The sequence below is a fragment of the Lepisosteus platostomus genome, chromosome 24 (assembly GCF_059453375.1).
Source record: "Lepisosteus platostomus isolate fLepPlt1 chromosome 24, fLepPlt1.hap1, whole genome shotgun sequence".
NCBI lineage: Eukaryota > Metazoa > Chordata > Actinopteri > Semionotiformes > Lepisosteidae > Lepisosteus > Lepisosteus platostomus.
In genome coordinates, this window is record NC_142634.1 from 6,397,144 (window position 1) to 6,423,426 (window position 26,283).

General features: G+C 43.6%; 2 protein-coding genes and 1 non-coding gene across 4 annotated transcripts in view; 2 read left to right on the forward strand and 1 right to left on the reverse strand.

The window, feature by feature from the left end:
• The first annotated feature begins 215 nt into the window (after nucleotides 1–215).
• On the forward strand, nucleotides 216–6,680 carry ranbp1 (RAN binding protein 1). 2 transcript variants are annotated; one of them, XM_088618113.1, is made up of 6 exons: nucleotides 216–381; nucleotides 2,130–2,266; nucleotides 2,678–2,835; nucleotides 3,195–3,323; nucleotides 3,810–3,878; nucleotides 4,948–6,680. In XM_088618113.1, the coding sequence occupies exons 1-6, from the start codon at nucleotides 367–369 to the stop codon at nucleotides 5,103–5,105; spliced, it is 666 nt and encodes a 221-aa protein (XP_088474239.1). In that variant the 5' UTR covers nucleotides 216–366; the 3' UTR covers nucleotides 5,106–6,680. The 2 variants fall into 2 exon arrangements, with proteins under 2 accessions (XP_088474239.1, XP_088474240.1); XM_088618114.1 differs by having other exon boundaries at nucleotides 4,951–6,680.
• On the forward strand, nucleotides 3,927–4,054 carry LOC148641484 (small nucleolar RNA SNORA77). The gene has a single exon (XR_015929911.1). It is a non-coding gene; the product is annotated as a small nucleolar RNA SNORA77 (small nucleolar RNA).
• A 6,494-nt stretch (nucleotides 6,681–13,174) lies between the features above and the next one.
• The window catches only part of zdhhc8b (zDHHC palmitoyltransferase 8b), a 77,476-nt gene continuing 64,367 nt past the window's right edge, over nucleotides 13,175–26,283 (reverse strand). The window contains exons 4-11 of the mRNA XM_088618106.1: nucleotides 25,223–25,395; nucleotides 24,023–24,125; nucleotides 23,129–23,220; nucleotides 22,028–22,160; nucleotides 21,223–21,340; nucleotides 18,866–18,975; nucleotides 16,269–17,335; nucleotides 13,175–14,975 (exon numbers count right to left, since the gene is read on the reverse strand). Of these exons, the coding sequence (XP_088474232.1) occupies nucleotides 14,792–14,975; nucleotides 16,269–17,335; nucleotides 18,866–18,975; nucleotides 21,223–21,340; nucleotides 22,028–22,160; nucleotides 23,129–23,220; nucleotides 24,023–24,125; nucleotides 25,223–25,395 (1,980 nt within the window). The 3' untranslated portion in view covers nucleotides 13,175–14,791. The remainder of the gene's footprint in view (nucleotides 14,976–16,268; nucleotides 17,336–18,865; nucleotides 18,976–21,222; nucleotides 21,341–22,027; nucleotides 22,161–23,128; nucleotides 23,221–24,022; nucleotides 24,126–25,222; nucleotides 25,396–26,283) is intronic.

A 26,283-nucleotide genomic window follows, 5' to 3' on the forward strand; every position in this document is an offset into this window, starting at 1 on the left:
GCGGTTCTTGACATTTTCAGTTTTTATTTTAAAATTTTAGGGCCAAATGGCAAGACGTGAAAAATAGAAACAAATGAAAGCTAATTTATAAAACGATTTGCGTGGTGTAATAATAACACTGACTGCAGGCTTTTTTAATTTTAGGTTTTTATGTCTAAAATTGAAAGGAGGGGAAAAGGGGGGGGAAAGTCGGGGTGTAATTTAGCGGCGACGGGAGGAGGCTGCTGGGAGTGAGGTAAATGCCGGAGGAGGAACTTTTCAGGGCGCGAAAGGAGCAGCAGGAAGAGAGAGGGATCGACAGACACGGGCGGTTTTTAAATTAAACATCGGCCACCCGTTCCGTAATCCGCAATCATCTTGTACAACATGGCAGATACCAAGGTAAGGATCGGGCGTCAGGGCGTCTTATCGTTTGCTGATTTCGAGAAAACCGGTATTGGAAGATCAAGAGGCCGGTTTTAGGGGATATTATTGCGTTTTATCTCTCTTTTCGGGCTATCATGGGGGAAATTTTTAAAAGCCGGCCGGGGTGTGGAGGGTTTGATGTCGTTCTCCTGGCCAGCAGGTTAGAGGTTTTTTTTGGGGGGGGTGTCAAACAGCTAAGTTTCTGCATCAAAGTGCCCCGTGTCTTAAGTTTTTTTTTTTGCTGTTGCTGCATTTGGAAAGCTGTGTTTAAAAAAGTTTAAAACACGTCCACCTGCGTCGTCCTTCACTGCCAGGTTAAGCTTTTAGCTGAGCCCAGGTTATTCCGCTTGTATCGTCGGGTTAATTTTTATTTTTGAGAGTCCTTTTACGTTTTTGAAATCAGTTCCCGTGTGATGCATTTTGTCTCCTGGGGTTTTTCAGCCTTTCCAGTGCGGCTATCGCGGTGCACGCAGACTGCTGGCGTTCACAACGTGACCCTCACATTGTCTGCAAGTTGCAGTGTCCCAGCGCATCATCGCACTCACAAATGGCGTGTTTCGGCATTTTTTTTTACTTAATGTTTATTTTGTCATTTGAGTCTTTCCATAAAACGTATGAGCCGATAACAGCAGGTAGAAAAAATGCCCCGGTGCAATTCTAGAAGTTATAAGGGCTGAATAACTGCTGCGTTTTATTTTCGTAACGGCATCAGATCTAGATATCCTATTGATTAAAAATTGACCTGAGTTTTTCAAGGGGGTTTTCATTTCGCCATGTTTCACTGAAGAACAATGGTTGAATTTCTTATTATCTAGACGTTTAAGCTAAGTCGTGTGCAACAGACAATGCAGATGTTAAAAGGCGGCACAGTTGTGGTCGAAAGGGATTCTGCTGGATGTCAAAGAAAAGGCCTTGTATTTACATTTATGGTTTTAAAACAATCCATGCAATGGGTTTCTTCATAAGGGAAAGGCTTGACTTTTAGAGTGCACGTCTGCATGTTCTAATTCAGATCTACCGACGGCTCATCCAGTTGTACATTTTTTTTGGACTTTAATTCCCTATGATGATGTGCTTTGAATATAGCTGATAAGTCAGTTCAGCCAAGGAAACGCAAGATGGGGGGGGGGGGGGGGGAGTGTGAAGACCATTTGGACACACCACAACCTTTTTGAGTTAAAAAAAAGAATCTGTCTGGATTGTATTGTCTATATTGTTGCATGTGCATGCAAGTGCAGCCGATTGAGGCCTATAGGCAAAAAATCTTCTCATGCAAAATTTGAAGCTCCTTACTCAGCATTAGTGGCATTATGTCCAGTTGCCACAGCAGTTTCACTCCAAAGAGAACCTCGCTCCAAAGCAGGATCTTCTAAATCCCCCCTATTCACTTCATAGTGCTGGTGCGTAGTTGCACACTGTGCTAGTTCACATGCTAGATCTGTAATGAACGTCCCCCCACTCTCTAATGTACACCACCCCTGATGAATCCTCGACATTTTCCCAGATTTTTAACTTATTTCCCCTCGTTTCCTGTGCTTTTACATTCTTGTGTCATGGTGGGGGGTGTTTCTCCTCTTAACTGTGCAATGAAGCTTGTGATGAGAATTAAACGTCTCGTTTTGAGTTTTAAGCTTTGGTTACAATACATCCACACCGAGAAATGAACTCAAGAGGACTTGCCTTTCTGGTTTCTGTGTGTCAACGAGTCTTCTTGTCTTTCTCAGGATACACAGGAAGACCATGAGACCACTGCAGAGAATGCAGATGAGTCTACCCACGACCCTCATTTTGAGCCCATCGTGTCGCTGCCTGAGCAGGAGGTGAAAACATTGGAGGAGGATGAGGAGGAACTCTTTAAGATGTAAGAAAGCACCTATTTAGGCCGAAGCCATCCTGCGGGCCTCTTCATTGACGTGTGTCTCAAAGATATGTTTCTCTGAGTGCTTGAAAGTGTCGCCCTTTGCAATTTTAAGGAGGCTGCAAAGGATTTGGACAATCCTTTGAAAGTCTAACATTTAAAGACGAGCAAATTTTCATTGCCTGCCTCCATCAACCATCCGAATTGTTCAAGATTTTGCCGTGGTGCTTAGTTTATAGTTCTGAAGATTTGTAAAGAAAATGCAAAGAATGGTTTAACACCACAGAGACATTACGTGGTTATTACGATGGAATCTACTTGCAGGCCGCAGAATGTCCACTCGGTCTGTGGTGTAGTCTTTATCGCTCTGAGGTTGAGCAGGCTGCTCTCACAGCGCGTGTTTCCCATCTTTAGGCGAGCAAAGCTGTACCGGTTCGCTTCGGAGAACGACCCCCCGGAGTGGAAGGAGAGAGGCACCGGGGATGTTAAGCTCCTGAGGCACAAAGAGAAAGGAACCATCCGTCTGCTGATGAGGAGAGACAGGACTCTCAAAATCTGTGCAAACCACAACAGTAGGTGTTTTGCCTTTTCTTGTGCTGTGGCTCTTTGTGTCCGTTGAAGACGTGCTTAAAAGATAGATACTTTATTAAAATAGAATATCTGCTTTATTTAAAGTACTTTATTTCCCCTACTGCGGAAATTTCTTGGGCTTCTCCCACACAATACAAAACTTACAAGCGAAACATCACATGAAATCACAAGAACGGTATGTGATGGATGAATAAATGGGTAATGGGGGAACTAAATTTACGTCATTGTTATATTTTAGATTTAGGCCTCAATCTAGTAGTAAAACTGCCATTGTTTGTAGCATTGCCTGAAAGCTGGCGAGTTGTGAATTGCATGTTAACAAGTGTTGGTCTTCTTTCAGTCGCTCCTTTGATGGAACTCAGGCCAAACGCCGGAAGTGACCGGGCTTGGGTTTGGAACACACATGCGGACTTCGCCGATGAAGAACCCAAACCTGAGCTCTTGGCCATCCGATTCCTCAATGCAGAGAGTGAGTGTTCGTGTAGGGCACCTGGGTGGGGAAAAATAAACAGTGCCGCTTTACTCTAGTTTGACTTTTTAAAGAATAGGAGATAAACAAGAGCTGAGTAGCCTCTTGTTTGTTGGGTAGTAAGTGGTTAATTGTTCCAAGAGTCTCCTTCAATTCTTTCTTGAAAGAAGCCAGGCTATGGGTTGCAACTATATAGTTGAGTAGCTTGTTTTATACTCCCACAACCCTTTGTGTAAAGAAATGCCCCCTGTTCTCAGTTGTAAATTAATTTCCATGTAGTTTCCACTCAAGGTTTGTTTCAAAAGAACATGAGAGATATTAAAGAAAAAATAAGGACAGAATTCAGGTGTTGCATTGCACCATACAGTGGTGCCAGCTTTTAAACTGCAGATATATTAGGCCACCACATTGATAGAAATAGCCATTTTTAACAGTCTTTGCCACAAAGCTGAGAAATGTTGTATTTAAGGAATTTCTGTTTTTTAGATGCGCAAAAGTTTAAAGCAAAGTTTGATGAATGCAAGGAAGAAGTGATACGAAGTCAAGAGATTTCAGGTAAACATGATTTCCTTATCTATATCTGTTGTGTAATACTAAGCCTTTGCAGACTCACTCTGTCCCAGGCTGCTCAATCCTGCCTGGTGCTTTTTCAGTCTGCTAGATTAAAATTCAAAATATCACAAATACAAGCCTTTTCTAAGGCAAGTGTCTGTGTATTTTGAAACACTTAATCAGCCATATCTTCTTTTCTGAATCTTATGATTTAAAAAATCCATATCCACATTGAAGTATGCTGTGGCTTATTTATTTATTAGTATAGTATTTATTATTCTATCATATTGTATTTATTATAGTCTTTTTATTTAATAGTATATAAATACTGAGACTTGGGAGCAAATTTTTAAGCATTAGGCTGGAAAAACACGTTCTCAAACTATACCTGGTTATGTTAATAATTTATCATCATTATGCCTTGATCACTTCCAACTTCCCTAAAATCGGACGATAACTAATTTTCTCTTTGCAAACTGCATTGATTATAGTTCCTTCTTCTTTGTTGCCTTTACGCACACTTGCTAATGTGAAACGTCTGGATGTCCAGCTCATATTATGTAAAGACTTGTCACTTCTAGTGGGCTGTTTTTGTTACCCCATCGCCTCTAAAACGGGTGTCCAGCCCTGATCCTAGAGAGCCCCAGTTGAGCAGGTTTTGTAGGTCAGCAGCTTCTAAAGACCTGGAGTTATTTCATTGCGATCAGTTCAAATGGAGGATTGTTAAAGTAATCTGGAGGTGATATGGGAACAACCTCTCAAGCACCTTCAGTGTTTGAGGACTGAATCGATTGACTTCCTAAGTTATAACGAACTCATTAGACTGACTTGACGGGGGCTCTGTGGGACCAGGTTTGGAGTCCCTGCTTTCGAAGGTGCTGAGATTAAGTGTGCCTGCTACATAATGTGATTTTTTTTATACTTCTATCTGAGTTCAATTCTGGATTGAATACGGTGCAGAGAACTCCAGCGGGGGGGGGGTATTTGTGGTATAACATTTAGAAGATGGGCGATGTCTTTGGCTCTGCCGACGCGGGGGGAGAGGTAAATGCAGCTTTTGTGCATTTTCAAGCAGGCAACGATGACAGCACTAACAAAGTGGCAGAGAAGTTGGAGGAGCTGTCCGTGAAGGATGTGGTGACCAAGGACTCGGCGGGGCAGAACGACGAAGAGCAGCCTAAGAAGAAAGAGGAGGAGGAGCCTGAGAAAAAGGCAGAAGAGAAGCAGTAAAAATCTGGCTCTTGGCTTTCCTCTAGTCCTTTGGTTTTCATTGTTTTTTTTTTGTTTTTTTTATGACAGACTTTATAAACAAACTGAATTTGGATGCTTCACGAGGTCTTTTTTTTTTCCTTCTAAGGTTCTTGCCCTCTGAGATCATAAGAGACGCTTCAGAATATTCATTTCCCAGCCATCAAAATGTTCTGTGCTGATTTTTTTCCATAGTGGAAATGAGTTGTCGATATTATGGTCACCTGTAACTCGAAGTAACTTAACATGACATTGTACTGTGAAATGAGGCTTGTGAAAATGGTAATTCCCACATTGGGTAGCACATTTTTGTTTTGTTCTTTTTTTAAGTAAAGGTTTCAGAATTGGAGTAAAAGACAAATGTTTGTGCAGGTTACTTTCAGACTGATGTTTGACATTTCTGAGATGAACAGGAAATTAAGGAGCATTTGTAAAGCGACATTTTCCTCTCAGCTTGTAGAAAACATAAGGAAGTATGTCATATATAACAAAAGTATCTAATTTAGCAGCCCAAAGTTTTTTTTTTTTCCACATTGTTAATCTTATTGACAATTGTGGAAATGTAAAAATAGCATAAAGGATTTAAACTTCTTGGACCTAAGGCTGTCTCTGATCTAGATCCAAGTGACAGTTTTCTCTTATGTGGTAATACTAAGGCTTTCATTTTTATATGCAAATTAAAAAGATCTACTCCAATTCTCAATATATAAAAAGGCTAGATATTGCCAAGAGGAAAAGCCTTGTGCTTAGATAAGGAAGATCCTGTAATACCTGCACCTAAGTTCTCTAATGCAAATCCTTACTTCCTTTGTGATTTTAAAAGTGCCAGTGCATCTGTAAGTATATTTCAAGCGCTACTAATGCTTTTTATATACTTTCACAATAAATTGCTCGGTTACATAAGTATACTTGATAGACCCTGCCCTGCTCAGTGCAGACTGGCTGCTTGTAACCTTGTGGCCCATTACATTGGGAAGCAGACTTTCATTTCCAGTTGCACTGGAAATGTCTTATTTTAAGGATCATGACGTTGCATGTTTCTATTTTTAAGATACTTTGGCAAAGGGGATGAGCGATCAGGTGCACTTCTTGATGCTGAAGTAGCATTAGACAGTGGGCAAGATCCTTCCTTAAAGTTCTGCAGTGTGGGGGGGATTGATTCAGAAAAGGGGGGTTAAGTGAGGAGAATTTATACAAAGGCAAAACCGTGACTGCTTTAATGGACTCAAGCATTAAAGAGTTGCTGCTTACCTTCCTCAAAATACTGCATTTGCATTACAGTATGACCCATCCCAACCAGTCCATCTGACGCACACAAGGTGCAGATCAGCTGGTTAAGGAAACTTTATTGCTTGACTGAACACTTCCCAGCATTCCCCTATGTAGTTAGCACTTTTGTTTTTGGACAGTGTGGACATGGCACATAATAAATCTTCAATTGAAGCTCAATGAAGGATTTGAGGATTGAATGATCTCAGTTTTTTTATATAGTGGTACCATGTTACACATGATGTAAAAAGGTTGTGAACAAATCAAATTAAAGTATAATGCTGTCTACTTTGTCATCTGTTCAAACATGTATGCATATCTCATCTAGTACTGTAGTTCTCAGTTGTTTTCTGTAGGTTTTTCTACTCCCAGCATCGCGAGTGGGTCATAATCAGAGTTGTCAGCGTTGTTGCCCTCGTCGGTTTATGGCTACCCCTCGCAAGGCCTGCTTCAAACAGTCCTCTGCATCCAAACCAGAGAGCTCTACAGTCAAAGGTGTCATCATACCCTGGACAGGAAATGGGTTTCCTTAGCAGTCTGGAAAGATTTACTGTAGAGCGAGTTGTTTTTCTCAAGTAAAGTTGAAACCATAAGCATTTTAACAACTGGAGCAAGATCTGAATGTAGAAGGAGAGGCAAAGTCATCGAGGCCTAGTCGTCATAACCTTGAATCGTAGTCCATAAGAGCCATCTTTCTGGTTTATAAAAAAACTTTGCTGCTCTGTTTTTTAACTTTTTCTCAGCCTTCATGCATTTTACATTTTATATTTAAACCAGTAATAATTTTAAGGCAAGAGAAACAATGGTGGTGTTGGTTCCTATATCATCACATAGTATCCCTTGAGAGGAAACGGGCAACCAAGACATTTTACAACCACAGAGTGAAATTGTCCCTAGTGGGTTGCTTCTGCACGATATCTTCTTTGTGCTTTGTTTTGTGTGTAATATGTATGCTGTTTCAATGAGAGCTATGCACATAAACTATTTTTGGACAGATAATATGATAATATCATCCATATTATGCTAATGTCACCCCTTGGCTTGTTCTGCGAAAAGGTGGTTAAAAATAGTACGAGATGTTTAATCCTCTTCAAAAGTAACCAAACTGCTATTTTCATGCAGATATAGTTTCCCAATATTCAAGTACAGTGTCGCCTAAGTAAATCTTATACTGGAGTGGAATTAGAATTAAAACAGGCTTTATGCAGCAGAAGATATTTATTTCCATGCTGTACATGCAAAGAAACGTTATGTATGAATTAACTGGTCTTGAGTGGAGAAAAGCTGTATGTTGACAGTTTACACCTTGCTTTAAGACCTGTCCTTTGGTGTGTTGGGTAGTTTTACTGACCTCTTTCCCTTGTGTGTGTGTTACATGTGCACTGTTGTATAGCGCTTATAAATGTATAATTTAGGGGATCAAGAGGGTAAGTTGACACAACAGGAAACTACACTGACCAATAGTTTTTGATACCTAGTTTGAAATTAGGGGAGTATGAGGGTGATTAGATTTTTGTTTCATTGGCTCTGATTTAGGAATTTGCCTGTGTGGTATTGCTTTGCTGCTGGCATTTGTGGCGACATAAAGTGTCATGTACTTTGTAAATTCAGTTTTCTTCATGTGTGATCCAAATGGAAAAAGTCGCAGGTGCTTTGAGCTTGTAGTTCTAACAATGTCCACAAGGTGGAGCTCCATACAAACGGCATTTACCGCAGTGGCATTAGCAACAGCTCCCCAGTTAAACCCTAGTGCTTTAACTACTTTTAAAGGATTTTAAAGAAATACTTAAGTTTCTCCATTTTTATTTTCCCCAGTGTTCTTAGATGTGTTTTTCCTTTGTGATGTCAATTTTTACAGGTGCGTAAATAGGCTGGTCTCTTCATACGAGGGCGAATTATTTTTTTCCCCATGCGTTTCTGAAAAAATGCCTAAGATGTAGCCATTGCTTTGCAGTGTTCCAACAGGAAGTGAAACGGGCATACTGGAATGGAAAGTTTGGAGACTTTGTTTGGCACCGGATTTAAATTCTTTGGTGATTTGTCTCCAGTTGATTCATAAACTTACATGTGGTCTCTGGAATCTTCTCCACTTCCTATGTCTAAGACCTTGGCCTGAACTGGGCTTTCCAGACTGCAGGGAAGAGAGAAGTCGTGAACCTGAAACGGGCGTTTTTTGGAAAATGGTTTAGCGAAACCATTTCCAGTTGCCATTTTACAATTTAAAGTTCTAAAACTAATAGTGATGACCTGTCCTGCCTTTGCTCTTTGGAGCATTAGAGCAGTATATTGTAGTTAAGACTTTAGCTGAAGTGTTTCTTAATGGTGAGAATAAGTGAAATATTGTACGTTTAAAGCACGTGCAGGTGATCCAGCTATACAATAATAACTCCTTACACTTACATTGTGCTTTATTGGACACTACCAGTGTGCAGCCCCACCTGGATGATGTGACGGCAGCCAAAGTGCACCAGTACACTCCCCACACATCAGCTATTTTGTGGGGAAGAGAACAGAGTGATGAAGCCAGTTCAGAGGTGGGGATTATTAGGAGGCCATGGTAGGTAAGGGCCAATGGGAAATTTGGCCAGGACACTGGGGTAACACCCCTACTCTTTTCGAGGAATGAGCTGGGATTTTTAATGAACACAGTCAAGTTTTACATCTCATCTGAAGGATGCTGCCTTTTTACAGTATAGTGTCATCGTCACTAATGGGGGACCCACGCAGACTGCAGAGTGGGCGCGCCCTACTGGTCCCACTGACACCTCTTCCAGCACCAACCTTCGTTTTCCCCAGGAGGTCTCCCATCCAGGTACGGACCAGGCTCACACCTGCTGAGCTCCAGTGGGCTGCCAGCTGTGAGTTGAGGGTGTTGCACAGGTAGCTGTAAAACACTCACACTGTGCAACCTGTAGTGTTGATGTAATTTTTTTTTAAACTGGTCACAAGAACGGAACTGATATGTTTGTGGTTTGTGGTCCACTGGTACACTTTTTTCTTCCTCTCCATGGATCTTTTCTCTGTTTTTGATAAATTATTTTCAGACGCATCACCCTCTGTGCTTTCTGAACCGTAGGCTGTGGAAACGTCAGGTGTGCCGTAGAATCGGACGGTAAAATGTTTAAAAAGTCGGGAGCTTCGTCAGTTTATCTGGGCAGTGTTAACTGTGCACTGAGATGAGCAACCTCAGATTTAGAAATAGCGTTGCAGTTTCTGTAGAAAGTTCTTTCTAGAGTGGTAACTTACATTTTTACTGGTTTGAGAGCCTGTAGTTTGCTCAGTGCATTTTAATAATTAAGTGACAATTCCCATAACTAAATATAATGCTTCTCCTACCAAAGGATTTCAAAGCTCTTACTATTCTGTTTGGGTCCCACTTCATCCACCACTGTACAGCTCACACCTGGGTGGTGTTTGCCTGCCATTATACACCAGCAGAACTGGAGTCTGACCCCATATCACCTCAGTGTTGAGACATTCCTTTTCCAACTAAATTAAAGGAGAGGCATTGTGTGCAGTTTGGTAGCTTGTGCAATCCCAGAGTGGAAATCAGACCGCAGCCCGCAGTTACGCTGTTTATGCCATTGAGTTAAGTGTGTTGCGCAGCAGGAAGATTGGAAATAAGGTTTCCACACATTTGACTTTCAGATTTCTTTATGATATTTAGGACAAGATAGTAGAAAGCTGAACGTCAAAGCCTTTTGCCTCCCAGAGTTAAACTTCTATAAAGAAGAAAATACATACAGAGTACATAAAGACAAAGATAAGTCAAAACAGATCTAAAAAATAAAATGTTATAAGGATGAAAAGGTCTTTAATAAAAACTTAAGTGCTTATATACAGGTGAAAATAGATTTATATATTTTGTCTACTGTTAACCAGCTAATGCAGTCTATGTGCTCACACTAATCTCCCCACTCCACAGCGTGTGGCACAACTACAAGTCCGATTCATAGATGGCCTTCATTAACCTTCAGTAGCTTCTTGTGCTCTGTATACCATTATATATTTCTTGTAAGTTCATCTTTTACATGTTCCAGTTTTACTACCTGTATATTTACTGCAGAGGCCTACATATTGCAAAAAGATAATACATTCTGACATTTAATGAAACTGTTGAAATCTTAAAGATGTAATGACATAATTGAATCTGATTTATTCGCGAGTGCTCAATGGTATAAACAAAATCCTATTACCTCTTACTTTTGAACTCAAGCAAGCAGGTAGCTAACGTTTCTGCGACAATTTTCCTAAATTTCAGATGAACTATATATTTTTGTCTTGGGTTAATATACTCCACCTGTTTACATTTTTCATATAATTCTGGCTTTACATTAGGTTTTTAAAAACTTAAAAATAATTTTGTAATTCAAGGGAAGTATGTGTCTCATTTGCTTCCTGACCCCTCAGGCGGTGATCATTTTATTAATATTCCTAACTTGATGAGCTCCCAGCATTAAGGAACAAGTAATAGGTTTATTCCATGCTAAAAAAAAAAGAAGAAAGAAACCACAATGTTTCGGCCGTGGAGCCTTCTTCAGGTGGAAACGTTGTGTTTTCTTTCTTCTTTTTTTCAGCATGGAATAAACCTATTACTTGTTCCTTTGCAGCCTACGCATGCTGACGCAGCTGCCCACCTGAACTATCCCAGCATTAACAACCTTTTTTTCTTATCCTAGGACAGGAACAAAGTTCTGATCCTAAATGACTAATTTGGCTCACACTTTTATCCCAAACAGTGTATGTTTGCACCTATTTATACAGCTGGATTTTTTTTTTTACTGGACCAATTCAGTTGAAGCATCTCAAAGGTACAACAGCACTGTCTCTCCTGAGATTTGATCCCTGACCACTGTACCACGCTGCTGAAACACCATAAGTTATACATAGTAAATCACTCAGCTGCTCGGTAGTATTCAGAAAACGATCACACTACACAAATTCATAACTGAATCAAAACTGAATGGCTGTGACTATATCCGAGCTCCCCCATTTCCCCTCCAGCTGAATCTTTCTTTCCGAACTGAACTGAGCCTTTTCAGGATTTGGCTTTGCAGGTTGAGAAATTAATCAAATGAGTCCACGTGGAATTCAAGACCCACAGGGAGAAGGGTGTGTGGGCCATTTCCTTTAGACGTTAAGAGACTGGCAGGAGTGGCTGTGTTTTTTTTAACTGCTTTTTATAACCAACTTAGCAGCTTACAGTGGGTGACTCTGGCTTAGTGCAGTTTATCTCTTTCCACGACCCCCGATTTGGCACAATCAAAACCTGGTGGAGAGATGGGAGGAGTGAAGGAGTGCAGGATGTGCGGTCAGGAGTGGTGGAGGAGATGGGAGAGAATTGGCACAGTCTCAGGAGATAAGAGGCTTCCTTTCAGCCCTTTATTCTAGAGATTCCAGTAAGAAGGGCTGGAAAAAGCACAGCCAAGAGGACAATTGCAGTTGTTTGTGGTTTGGTTCTGACACTACAGCCTGAACACGTTTCTAGATCTTAGTTAACAAAACTTACAGTCCGTAACCCACCTCTTTAAGGGTGATTGGCTGAGGAAAAATGCCGAAGATTTTTTCAACACTGTACATTTCAAATCCCTCCAAAATCATTCTCTCGCTCGAGTACAATGTGCTCATTCCAAAGAGCATGCTACTGCTGTTAGTTTTTTTTTTAATCCCATTTTGGAGGAACGGATATCGTTAATGTTCTATAATACAGCCATCTAGGAAAGCATTGCATTTCTGTGTCCTTTAATTATTGAAAAGTCAAAGTTGAAATTCAGCATCTGATCAATAGTACAGCATTTAGGGGACTTCTCAAAATCGTTTTGTCACTTGACAGAAATGGTTTTTAGCACCTTTGTGTACTTTGAAAGGGTTTACACATGTAAAATGTATGGTGTCAAGTAATGAGATGGTTTCAGATGGTATAACAAGTTATGACGACAAAATAAATAGGGGAGGATTAAAATGGTAAGATCTAAAAAAAAAAACCCACTAAGACTGTAGTTATACCACATCGATGAGGATCAGACATACAACAGACTTGCACTTAAAAATGCTCAAGCCCTCATTCAAATTAATTAAAGGCAGGTGTTTCATGTGAGGTACTCCTAATCTGTGCTGGAGGCAGATGTGTTGCTGTTTGTTCTCATTAATGTCAGTCATCAGAGCAGTAAAGTGTAGCCAAGTGTGAACACATTGTAAAAATTTAGAGTATGCTTTACCACTGTTTGGTAAATAAGAGAATGTGGCACTGGAGCCTCAGACCCGTAATTCTGCTGCTACAAGTTCCTGGGAGCTGTTCAAAATAAAAACAACACAAACCGGGAATCATTCTAACTAAAGACCAGTAGGTGTGGCAGTGGCCAGCAGGCAGTCATGATCCTGTCTCAGTCCCAAAATTTACAAACCCCTCCCACAGAAGAAAAGGTTATTTCCCAGCCCATCCATGTAAGAGAACCTTTTCTTCTCCCACATCGATTATGCCTTCTCAGAAGAAGAATGAAATGCAAAAACACAAGAGGTGCTGTCACAGAACCAGAGGAAGGGGTAAAAATGTTGCGATTCAGCTTTCCCTGCTGGCTGAATAACAGCCACACTCCTAATTCCTAGAAACTGGCGGAGACTATTCACTAGCATGCAAATTCTTTATGGACACAAAAAAAGCGCGGAGGCATGCGGTCATCGTTTCTTTTAGCCCATTACTAAATTTTCTGCAGATTTTGAGGGATGTAACTTCATTTTGGACCAATCGACTGAGCAGCAGTTTTAAAAAAAAATCAGGAGACTGAAAATTCAAGGCTATCTTTAATCAATGGCTTAAAAAAACGTACCTTCATGTCAAACTAAAATGTTTAATGAAATGCAAATTTGTTTTTTGTCCATTATTTCCTTCCTCTAGGTAGGGCATTCCTAAAGATAACAAATGCACTGTACCAGACAGGTGGCATTAACATTGTCCTGCCTTAAAAACAAGAACTCAAATCCTTTATTGAACATTACATCTGTTAGAGAGACAAAGGAAACTGCACAATCATAAGCATATACATTTAAGCACTGAGACAGCAGCAGCGCAGCCTGACAATTTGATTTCTTTTTCTTCTTCATGGCCTAGAAAAAAGAAATCTTTCCTTTTGCACCAGGTAGCTTAGCTACCTTGGTGCTAATCTCTCAAAAGTGATTTTGTCACACTTTCCATTTATCTCTTTCCACATCCAAAAGAGTCTGGATTTGTTTTTTTTTGCATTTGCATTAGAAAATTATATAAAGTTCACCCAAGACCTAAAAAAAAATCATTTCTAGTTGTAAAAATGATAAAAAAAACAACCAAAGTAATGTGAAAACCAACTGAAATGCTGGATATAAGAAAGAAACAAAATAACGGTGACTTTATACACTAGAATTTGTTTACAAATAACTATCTGATAGGCATTAAATATAGTTCCTCAATCCTGTATGGCTGCCCAAGAGAATTCCACCTGCACACTGAAATGTATGGCAACACACAACACAGGCTACTGCTACAGAGCTCCTGCCTCTCTCCCTTCTCAGGAGAAACAATAACACATCAAACAAAGCACTGGGACGCAGTCAGAAACACAACACCCTCACACACGCGAAAGAAAATCAGCACTACTTGTTCTGTTTCTTAAATTCAACCTCGCAAGACGTTCCATGTATGTTTTGGTTAATGAAGGTTCAAGAAGTGCGTTACATTTTATCAAACTGCTAACATCCGCTTGGCTCCTCTGAAAATCAAAATGTAATGAAAAATAACGTAACGAACCTTAGAACGAATACCAAAAGGAAGGATCTTTTAAACCTCTCCATGTGAGCCAAACACAGAAAACTGAAATGTGTCATTCTTACCAATACAGAATATTTCACATAATATTAGCAAGACTCCAATATTAGCAAAAGAGGGATTTTGTTGACCTGCGACAAATGATTGGCCCTTATTTGGGTTTTCGGTGGAGAAGAGTACACGTGATGGTGGAATGAAGACAAAAACTTGAAACGGAGTGTGGATGGCTTTCAAAGCCATAACAAAATGTCGTCTTAAAAAAATGGTATCAACCTGACTGGTCCCTCTCCCAGTGGATTACACACAAGACTGGACAAACAAACTGCAACAATGGCTCATCTTTTGTTTCACTTTGAACTTATTTTTTGAGGTCCTCCTGTGCGAGGAAGAAAAAAAAACGTCCTCTCCCGGACCATCGCTCACGGGCAGGACACTGTGGGACTGCTGTGTCCACAGTGGCAAAGAAGGAACCGTCTGATTGGCTGGACAGTCATTCCCTGGGGAATAAGCCTGTGGCCGATTGGTCGAGGCCCCCTTCTCAACACGCAAGCTCCAGCGGTTCCCGCGGCAGTGCCTCCGGCCTGGCTGGCGCGATGCCCGCTCACACCGAGATCTCGTACGTCGTCCCGCCCACACCTGACACTTTTTTAACACTCGTGTGGCGGCCTGGGCTCACCGGGGTACTCTGGGAACCGGACGGGGTCCCCAGGCGGCAGTCGGCCCTGGTCAGGCCTTTGGGCTGCCCGTTTATTTTACTGTGGGCCTGTTTCACGTGGCCATCGTCCCTGGAGAGGGGAAAGAGAAGAGGAGGGATTTTACATGGCTGGGGAAAAAAAATTCCACCTCACTTGTTCGTGCACGTTGGCGCCAGCTCCTCACATGCACACTGTGTATTTATAGCATCCTGAAGGGGAGGTGTGGGCGTACGTGCACACATGCTGTCGTGCGTTAGCACACTCGAAGACATTTCATCCGCCATGCACATGCAGTTGGGCCTATTTCAGCTTCACTTAAACAGCACAGGCAAGATCCGTTTTTTTAACAGCATCAGGCTAGTCAAAGCAAAATGGAAACCAAGACAGATTATTCCCCAAAAAGCATAACGAGCATTAAGGACCAGTGTAAACATGCAATACAAAAAAAAAAAACACCCCAGATTAATCCTGTTAGCACTTTAAAAAATACATAGAAGAGGTCAGTCAACTTATAAAAGAAAAGAAGACGACTTCACTTCTTCTTTGGATGATTGTTTTAGATTCTTTACCATTTACAGTTCTGTTTCTTGTCTTCACACACATCACAAGAGCATGCTGATGGAAATTAAGAGCCGAAGCAGTTGTGAATTCCACCCCCTCACTTAGTTCCACAGACACAGCAAAGCGTGGAGATTGGACTCATGCTCAGGGGTAGAGGGTGTGAGAGTGCTGTTTTTAGACTTCTCCTATATTACTTTCTCTATCATGGCAGGTTGATGGGCTAAATAATCTTCAAATGAAACAGGCTAACTACGTGCAGAAAGCCCCCTTAGCCTCGGTCATTCCTGAATTAGAAGTGACCAATCAAACTGGAAGTGTTAGGGCGCAAGTCCACAGGCAGAAGGTAAAAACATGCAAAAAAAAAAGAGCAAAACTTTTATTGGTTCTAAAATTTAAAAATACACACATCACCTTTAACTACAGAACATTTAATTATATCCCAGCATATTTTAGCACTGTATTCCTTATTTAACTGCACAAGTTAAAATAAATAAAAGATTTTCCATTTTCCCATTTTGTCAGATCTCTTCAAGACCAGCTAGCTCCCTCATGCACAAACAGCATTAACCACGAGCACGTCTCCTGGGGAGCTACTGTAAGCGCAGGGGCTCAGAGCGCCTGAACCGGGTAACAGGGCTGCCCAGAGCAGACTTGGGAGCTGCCTTCTCTTTAATAGGTCAAAAAAGACGTTTGATCTTTAATCCTTGAAGGGAATTTGCGTTACCCCTGTACAAGGTGAGCAAAAAAACACCCGCTCTGTCTGATGGAGGAAGTTACGCCCGGTGATGCTCAAATCTCTCGTCATGCACTTAGGACTCGTACCTTGGGCCTCCCAGAGGTGGTGAGTCCGTCATTTCCAAGGCGTTGATGAAGGAGAGGGGCTTTTGGTGGCTGTAAGAGGGGGAGCGGGGCAGCACCAAAGGGGAGTGGGGCACCTGGTGCGCAGGGGACCTGTACGGCGCCTCGCTGGGCCTGCCCTGCACGTTGTTGTTCGCCAGGTCCGCGTGCAGAGAGGTGGTGGAAGTCCTGGGGGCGCGGGAGAGGGCGGCGCTGCCGAGCGAGGTGGCCGAGGAGCGCAGGAGGGGGTTCCGGGCGCCGAAGGCCGAAACGCTGCCCATCAGGTCGTCGCGGGAGCCGAAGGGGCCGGCCGGCGGGTGGCCGCGCGGGTCATCGGGGAAGCAGGCGCCCGGCTGCAGGCTGTACCCGCTTGGTGCGTCGTAGACGCCCGAGTCCGCGGCCTGGGCCTGGGCCTGCGCCTGGGCGTGCAAATGCAGGAGCTTCTCTCTCTCCTCCAGCTCCTTGCGCTCCTGGATGGACGCCATGATGGTCTTGGAGAGGTTGTCATAGCGCACGGGGGAGGGCTCTCGGGGGTGAGGCGAGCGCCTCCCGCCGCCGCCGCCGCCCCCCAGGATGGGGCTGTAGGTGGGCGGGAGCTGGCGCTGCAGTTCGGATCCCCGCACGTGGCACATTTTGGCGGACAGGTAGGGCGAGTGGTACCCCCCCGGAGCCACCCCAGGGTGGGCGAGGCACTCGCTGGCCGCGGGCGAGAGCGCGGGGTTGAGCAGGCTGTCGTAGGACAGGCTGCCGTTTCGGCTGGACAGCGCCCCGCCGGGAGAGAAGATGCTCTTGTAGGGGGTGGAGGTGGCCCCTTCCGACCTCAGGGGGTGCAGGGCAGCCTTGTCGCCCCCGCGGCGGTGGGCGTGCTTGAGGCTGAGCGAGCGCGAGCTGGCGGCGAAGGAGTCCAGCTGCAGGGGCGAGGACTGGAACGTCCTGTGCAGGGAGGGGTTCCTGTACTCCGGCAGGTCCAGGTTGGGCTCCGAGCGGTAGTCGTGACCCCTCCCACTCTCCTCCACAATGGCCGCAGCCTCGCGGTCGTCTTGCATCACGATCTGCCAGGAGAAAGGAGAAACGAAAACAACAAAATTCGCACAGATCCTTCCGTTTGCAGTGCCCCCTGACCTGATCCAAGACCCCCCCACAGCCCTCTGGCCCAGGAACTCGCTTCACTGACACTGTGGACACAGGAACGTGAGGACAACTGTCTCAGACAGCTATGATCACCATCAATGAAACCATTCAAGTCAATCGATATTTATATAGCGCCTTTCACAACAAGGTTGCCCCAGGGCCCTTAACAATGCAAGTGACCCATGCATGTTGTGAATACAGAACAGAAAAGACCAGAAGACAACGGAGGAGAGGAACCAAAAACTCCTCTGTAAGGAGAAGAAAAACCTCTAGGGGTCCAAGGTCAACTGGCTGCCCAAGCCCTTTGGGGTGGAATATATATATATCAATAATAATATATCAAATTATTATATATATATATTATATTATATATCAAAGTCATACAAGCTCCTCACTAAGTGACACTGTGAGGAAGAACGCCTAACCTGAGGACCACATGAAATACAGTTAAACCTCCGCATTCGTGAGGGTCTGGTACTGTGAAGTCTCTGTGGATAGTGAGTTTGCGAATGTGGGATTTCAGACCTTATGGGGAAAATAGGGTATCGAGCTCATTAAACAACATCATGGCTCATGAAACAAGCCTTTTTATTGTATGGTAGTATTTTTCATGAAAATGAAAACTGGACATTTAACAAAAAACAATGTTTTCCCCCTATAATTCAAGTTACTGCATGCGCAAACAAATAAATGAGATCGCCAGTGTGATATCATAGTGTACCCTGTATTAGAGTTTGTTATTTTTCCATTATTTGTAGAGCACGTTTTCTTAACTTACATCTCGTTTTTATTACGATTATATACACAGTGCTACTGTACTGTCATAAACTTTATTACTGCACAGTAATAACAGACAGAGTAAATTAAGTGACCTCGCTCTCCTGCGCTGGTGGTTTGTCCAGTTCTCTTCTTTTTAATTTACTATGTAATCCTTTTCCACGAGGCACGTGAGAACTGACACTGTGATAACACAGGGGACAGTAGAGGGGTTTTCTGTTATTTAATGTGTCTTTTTATTTCGCGGTACAACCCCGAGGTCTCATATAGGCTTTACTCTGATAACAGCTCTACACACAACGCACATCTTCCGTTTCCCTGCTGGAACCTGAATAAGTGAAGCATTACCCATGGTGCACGGCTACATAAACAGGTTCACTCTTTGTTCACCAAGCTGTTCTTTGACTACGGAGGCCGACGAAGACACTCCTACTGCTCAGCCTGGGAACAGGCAAATTTGGTCTGCGAATGCAGAAAAAGTGGTTGCAAAACATTTAGCTCAAATAGCCGAAAATATCGAGGTTTTACTGTATATCATCTGTGTTTACAAGGCAGTTTTTTGTTAATTATCTGAGGCACAGGGCGATGCACTGCACGCAGGGGTGTATAGGATCTGAACTTCGGGAATCTGCTCACTGGGGGAAGCCCTGCAGTCGTTTCTGATGGAGACTGACCTTCTCTCCCGTGGGGTGGTAGTGCACTTTGGGCATGGTGCTGAAGGAAGGCCTGTACTTGTACATGGCTGGGGTGGAGGGGTTCAGTGGCTGTGTGGACAGGGTGCTCTCTGGAAGAAAAGGGAGACAACAGGCCAGTTTGTGCGGGCGGCAGGGACACTCGGTTTTCCATAAGCTCCTGGCGAGAGAATCTTGTCAGGCATCAGCCTGCCTGACCCCAAACATGCTCACATCCTGTTCGGACTTCCATCTCAGGAAGCTGCCATCTTGGCTGGTAGCCTGGAGGTGGGCGGGAAGATCTTGGTGCCAGGAGAGAGAAAAAAGGGCCCACTCTGCCAGTCGGGGTTTTGAGAACCCAGAATACCCAAACCACAGATCTGGCTTTCGTTCGGCTGCTTTCTAACGCGCTCTGTGGGCCCGAACATCACCGAGGCTCTGTCACAAAGGAAACTTGACGCGTTTAAAATAACTCCACCACTGTACAACTCCAAATTGCCTGGCAAATGAGAAAGTGTACAGTTTCACGATTAAACAACGTTGTTCTTGACCTGTAGCAAAAAAAAAAACAGATGTTTTTCTGGCTGGGAAATTGCCTCACATTTCACCCCTCTTAATTGAACACGCGTGGCTCATCGGTATCTAGTCAATCTTTAAAAACAGGTGGCCTGTAAGACTAATTAGACAGGGCTCTCTAGGACCAATGGTCTAGGAGATCTGCATTACAAAGAGGTGGTAAATCATGTATATGATAATAAGGGACAATGCCGAAAATCTATAGTGATGTAATGTGGGGAAAATGAGACTAGACTGTGAACAATTTTCCCAAACAATTAATCAATTTCCTAAAAAAAGAATCCCTTTTTCAACTTAGGAAAGAAGGAAAGAAAGGACACCTTAGATGATGGCTGTACAGTATAAAACCATGCGGTTCCCGTTATTTTAATTTTTTTAGTAGTTAAGGCTTTAACCAGTTTGACCACTAGGAGGAGACAAAAGCGCAATCAGCCTATAGCGAGGGAAGAAATCAAGTCGTTCTTCCCAGCAGTCAGGATAGAAGATTGCTCTCCGTGATGTGTTAATCATCACTTCTACCACAGGTAGAAACACAGGAAAACACAGAAAAATAGCACAGATTAGATTCTTATATATCTGTGGTGCAAAATCAAGTGAGAGAAAAAAATAATGAAAGGAACCTCTCTCCAGAACTGAACAGTTGATCAATTTTGGCCCTGAAAATGCAGGTCAGCAATTAGCAACAATCCCAATTAACCTGATTGAAATCAACTGCTCCACAGGACAAGAAATACGGCCCCTCACCCTTGACCTGATCCCATCTTCAGTCACCCCTTGCTGTGCCTGTGCAGGTTTGTACAGCTCTGTGTTTAACAAGACTAGCATGGTTCAAAGTGCACTGGAAGGACATATCAGATTAAATAATAAACGGCTTTTTTTTCTCTCAAAAGAACGGAAAGCCAGTCAGAGTTCTCTTGGAGAGCGAAACGGCCTTGTGTGGTGTCTGAAGAGGGTGTGCATGGGGGGGGGGAGGTTAAAGACGTTTTTGTCCTGACAATGTTTGCCAGAGCTCCGCTCAGAGCTCGCTACTGGAAGACAAAACTGCCATCTGCAGTATTTCATTCTATAATTATCTCCCCAAGAGTGTCCTCCACGAAGTCTTACTATAGCAATCACCCACCCCTTTGAGATAAAACCAAATTAAATAGGATCATTCAGGCATCAAACAGAAGCCTTTGTGACAATTCCTAAAATCCTTAATGCCTTACGTTAGCTGTTCCACTAAGGCATTTTGTTATATTTCACAAGAGTGCAGATAATGAGGACTGGCATCAAGTTCCTTTTTAAAGGCAATAATATGTCTACACGATATAAAATATACTGATCACTTAAAGGAACTAGATTTCTGTTTTAGAACGTGTAGTTCACACTACCCTGGAAAAAAGGACAAACTCACAACCGCCCAGCACACAAGAAAAGCTCCTTTTTCCCTAGTCAGAATCTGCCCTCCACACACAAAAAATGAAAAAAATCTCCCACAAAAGAAAGACTCAGTTTTCTGCTCAAAAGCCTTATTCCTTTTATACAGCTAAAGATCTTCCTGTGCAAAAATAACCCTGAAATTTTCACTAGGATTCCTCTTAAAAATGACCAACTCTTCCCTATCCAAACATTTCTAGGAATTTGCTGTACATTACAACAGCACCCTGTGTTTATGACCCTGCGCTACCTGGATATTGTATCGCCTAGATTGCTAGAATGCAGCCGAACCTCAGGTTTCTGGCTGATGAGCACGTTACCACAGTGCGTGTGGGCTGGAGGGGCGATGGGGGGACAGAACAAACCTTCACTGGACGTCAGCTGGCTCTTCAGCTCCGTGTACTTGCTGGGGTCCGCCTTGGGAGGCAGCGGGGGCTGGCTGTCCATCTGCAGGTCCTCCAGCGCATCCAGGCTCGATTTAGACTGGCAGGGAGGGACGGCGAGAGAGACAGGGGTACAGGGGAGCACGTGAGACGACAAACCTTTGTGTTGCATTGACTTGCCAGTTTGCTTGTTATTTTTAGCGGCAGCAGCCACTAAAAATAAACCAGCTTGATAAAAACAAAGCAGCTTGTCAGTGATGTCTCTAGCGATTCGGAGGTTCATCTATGCTGCTGATTTGGCCCTGCAGCATTATAGTCCACAAACCTACCACACTTCAGACATGGAACTGCACAAATTGGAAACAACAGCGCAGGTTCCAGGTCAGTGAATGTCTTATCAGAAAAGCAATGAGAAAACAAGAATCTGTTAGTCCAATCAGATCCGCTCACCATAATCAATAAAGAGCAATAGTGCTTGCTTAAAAGCCTTTACAGTACTAGCAGTGGAGACTGTGGAGCAAAAGAGCAAAACTGGAAATTTAAACGCAAGACAGAAACCAGTACTTCCTTAGGCTTCACACATTGCAGTGTTTAACCCGGCAGCAATGGACAGATCATCTGAGTGGAACCCAGCCCATGTCTTGCCTCAGCCAGTCAGCCTGAGGGGAGCGTGATCAAAGCACTGCAGCTCCCAAACCAGCTGACCTCATTCATCCCAGCAGCTTCAATGGGCAATAAAAGCCCACCCTTGCACTTCTATTCACTTGGATTGAAAACAGATGCTTACTTTGGTTCTGTGGATGTTGGCGTGAATCCCGTTGTCGCTGATTTTCACCGTGATCTGCCGGTCCGTGAGGCTGGGGTGGAGGAATGGAGGCTTGATGCATACCTGCGGTTTTTCCCTGGGGTCCGCTATATACCTGCAAGACGGCGAAGTCACAGTAAGTCAGCGGTCTGGGTGAAGTGTACATCAACGCTGCCTCACTGGGACGCGAGCCTGCTACCTTTCGATTTCCCATTGGAAATTTGTTGTCTAAAGCGGGTCATTTTTGTAGGACATCCTTAACCTCTGACCTCTGTAACCTCCGACCCTCTGCACAGCTTGTCACAGCAGCTGGCTGAAGACAGCTGTGGTGGTGCAGTTGGCTCAGACGCAGGGGGGCAGGTGACATGAGCACACGACGAGGCTGTCCCGTCTCCAAACCTGGACAACCTGCCAGAGAAGCTGCGCGCACACACCTCACCCACAGAGGGCCCAGGCCCCAGCTGTGAAAGGACCACGCAGCCCGCCGATTTGATTTCAGGAGAAACACGGCGCTCTTGTGACATTAAATATTTAAGACGCAGTTTTCTTTTTTTTGGGGGGTTCTAAGAAAAGCTCTTTGACATGCAAATGTGCCGTTTCTTTTGAAGAACGTCCCAGGGAGGCAGATGGCAGCACAAATCAAATCGTCTCGCGGAACAATGTTTTGGAAGAAAGAAAAACGCAAAGCACAGTAATTGCAAAGCAATAGCAGTGACTCACACTCTTAGGAACAATACTACAGCCCACAGAAAAAAAAAATCTGAAAAGGAAAAACGGGATTTTAGTTTCCGACTCTAAAAAGGCAAACTAATTGCCCCCTTCAGAATACCCAGAACTTGTGTGCATTGTCACAAGTTTCCTTTCAGTCATTTTGTTTTGTTACGGTGCTATTTTAGAAGCAAACTGTCCGAACTGTTCCATAACACTCGTACCCTGTGGGACAAAGCCTCTCTCGCCATCTCTGAAGCAAACCAGAAATTTTAGGGGCTGTTTTCATGGTGTCTATGCACAGTTAATGGAAAGAAATTGAAAATCACTGACGACTGAAGGTGAACCTGTAAGTGCTGGGGCCTAGCACCATACCTTGGGGCGAGTGGACTGCACAGGACGTGCTCCACGTTTCCACGGCAACCTCGGGTGAACGGGTTGACCCCCCCGCGGAACTTTCCGGTCACCTACAGCACAGGAAGCAACATTATTATTTATTTAGCTGACTTTTGGATCCAGAACAGCTTAGACTGGCACCCTTTTATACAACTGGGTATTACACCAGAACGGTCCGAGTAAAACACTTTTCTCAAGTGAACATCAGCAGCGCCTCATGGGGATTTGAGCCTACTACCTAATACCTTGATTGATTTAACAGTTCACAGAAACAAATTGTACCCGTGTTACAAAAAGGTAAGCCAGTACAGGGTGTGAATCTACAACTCTTCTTCAGAATCCACTACGACCGTTAAAAAAGGATTCGGAGTAGAAAAGCTTGGAAAATTGAACATTCCAAGTCCAGTTATGAATGGCTGGATTTCACTGGGCAGAGGAAAGAAGTCTCTGTACACAGAAAGTTGACCTCGTTTTCCTTCATTGTTTTACTAGTTCTCAGACTACTTCAAAACATGCTGCAATTGCGATATGTACCTCTTTAGTACATTTACGATAGCAATGGTCTTAAAATGGTATAAATGATGGGCCAAAAAGACCTATCCTCAGTATATCCCTCCTTTCAACACGAACTTATTACCCCTTCATCGTCTGCCTGATGTGCTTCACCCTGTCTTAGGCATTCTGCCCTGTTGCTGGAGCCTTACTGCTGTGTTACAGAAGCCTGCCCTGCTGTCAGAATTACACTCCTATAATCTCTGCATCCAAGCATTTTATATTGTCTCTCCACACTGTCCTCTTCAGCTAGGTGGAGAGTTCTCTGTTCACGGCTTCTTCTGGTTCAATCGCGTCACTCCCCTTCAGTCAGAATCTCACCTGCTCGTTTGTCGTCCGGCCCCTGGCAACCAGAACCATATGGAAGGTGGTGAGTCCGATGACTGGAATAAAGAACAGGCCGGCCACACACATCACCACCAGGCTGCACGACTGAGTCAAGGAGCGTTAGTCTGAGAGCAGGTCATTCACCAAGAGCCGCAGAAGGAATGGGACGAGTAACACCTTTGTGTATCTTAGAGTAAATGTCAGCATTTCGGCACCTTGCAGTTGCAGTAGGTAAGATAAGATAAGAGATCACTTTAGTGGCCATATACAATGTCTTGTATTAGGATTTTGTCCTTTTGCAGACCCCAACTTGCTCTCCATGAGACACACAAACAGGGAGAGAGGGTCAGCCATGTATACTACGCCCCTGGAGCAGTTGGGGTTAAGGGCCTTGCTCAGGGGCCCAACGGAGTAGGATTCCTCTGCCGGCCACGGGATACAAACCGGCAACCTCCCAGCCACAGGCGCAGATCCTTAGCCTCATAGCCTCCGGCCCGCCCATAGTAGGCAGTAGGGAGAAACACATTATTAAGGGGAAGGCATTTAAACTGGAGAACAGATGGCACTTCTTTACACAAAAGGGTAACTAGGCATGTTGTTGAAACTGATATGATTTCAAGAAATGGCTGGAGGAGATCCTCAGGAACCTAGTGAGCTAGATATGGCAAAAAATATCTCCTGTCGTTGACAAACTCTTATGTTCTTAAAATAAAAGGACTGCTGATGCCAACTAACACACTTCCATACCTTCACTGAAATGCACGCTATAGCTGAACTTAAAGGCATGTCCCAAATTCTCAAAAAGCTGAACAACTGACCACCACACTCTGTCCACCTGGATTTTGAGAAAACCCCCCCAAAAAAACAAACAAAACATGTCTGCCGCATACTAAAACAAAAGAAAGACCACATCCAAATGTGACTCCCATTTCTCCAATTCCTAAAACGACTAACTGTACAAACTGAAGACATTCACATTGGCAGGCTGTTTGAAGCTGGTTGCTCAGGAAGAGAGACAATCAGTCTAACACAGGAGCCCCTCTGTGCAACTTGCTTTGATAAATCATCATCCTCAGGTGCAAGAGCAGGTTTGGGGATGGGACAAGCTACAGCTGAGCCCCTGGCTGTCCAGCAGGTTCGCCTAGCCCATTGGGAAGGAGCTGCCCTGCTGGGTTGGGCAACGACACTGGATACGTGACCGTGGTGTGCAAGGCGCCCAGCCTCTCCAGGTGGTGCAGCACGAAGAGCAGGCCGAAGGAGAAGACGCCAACCATGTGTGTGCTGAGCGACAGCAGGAACAGGAAGAAGTAACGGTAGTTCCTGCGGCCGATGCAGTTGTTCACCCAGGGACAGTGATGGTCAAAGTCCTGCAGGGAGAAAACAAAAGCTGCCTGAGCCCCTGGTAAGTCTACACACTAAATGTCAGCCATGTTTAAATACAGGGGCACTACTTCTGCAAAGGCAAATAACCAGTCTGGTTTGTATGGGTTTACTGTATCTCTTTACATCATGTACTAAACTAACAGCACTGCATTTTCTTTTGCCATTTAGCCAGGTGTGAAGTTTACCGACACAAAATTAGAAACACTTTTTCTATAGTCTGTACAGAACCCTGTCAACATCTGCTAATTCTCTATGTGATCAGGCCCAGGTTTATTCATCTTCACTTTACATGGAGTATGGTGGTGAGCTTATTACTTCACACTGCGAGACTTGACTTATTTATATGCATATTTAACATTGCTTCATCAAAAAGGTAAATTCCATGATTATGTGTTCATATACGATCAGAGCCTGGATTTCTGATGTGACTCAGCTCTCAGGATTCCAAACAGAAGTGCATTGAAATTCTGAATTCCTGCTGTGTCAGTCTCTATCTGGAAGAACTCAGACAGTAAACATTTCAATACAGACATCAGGGCTCAAAACGGACGAGATTATGCAGAGCTTACATTTGAAACTGATTAGGAGCCTGTTAGTTCCAAGAGAACTCTTGTCCCTGGTTCATATTTCAATTTCCTGCTCTTCAGAAGTAAATGTATAAATAAGCAACTGTAGTCAAAATGAAACACCTACAGTACAAATGGAGCAAGGTTTTTATTCTATACTCATGGTTTGCCACAGGGTTGTTTTCCATTATCTGTAAAGGACAATCATCCTGTCATACTCTTAAACTCATCTGAAAACTCAGAAAAGCTGAGAGTTGAGTCTTCTCCACCTGTCTCTCATATTGCTTGCAGTGCTGAGGCATACTT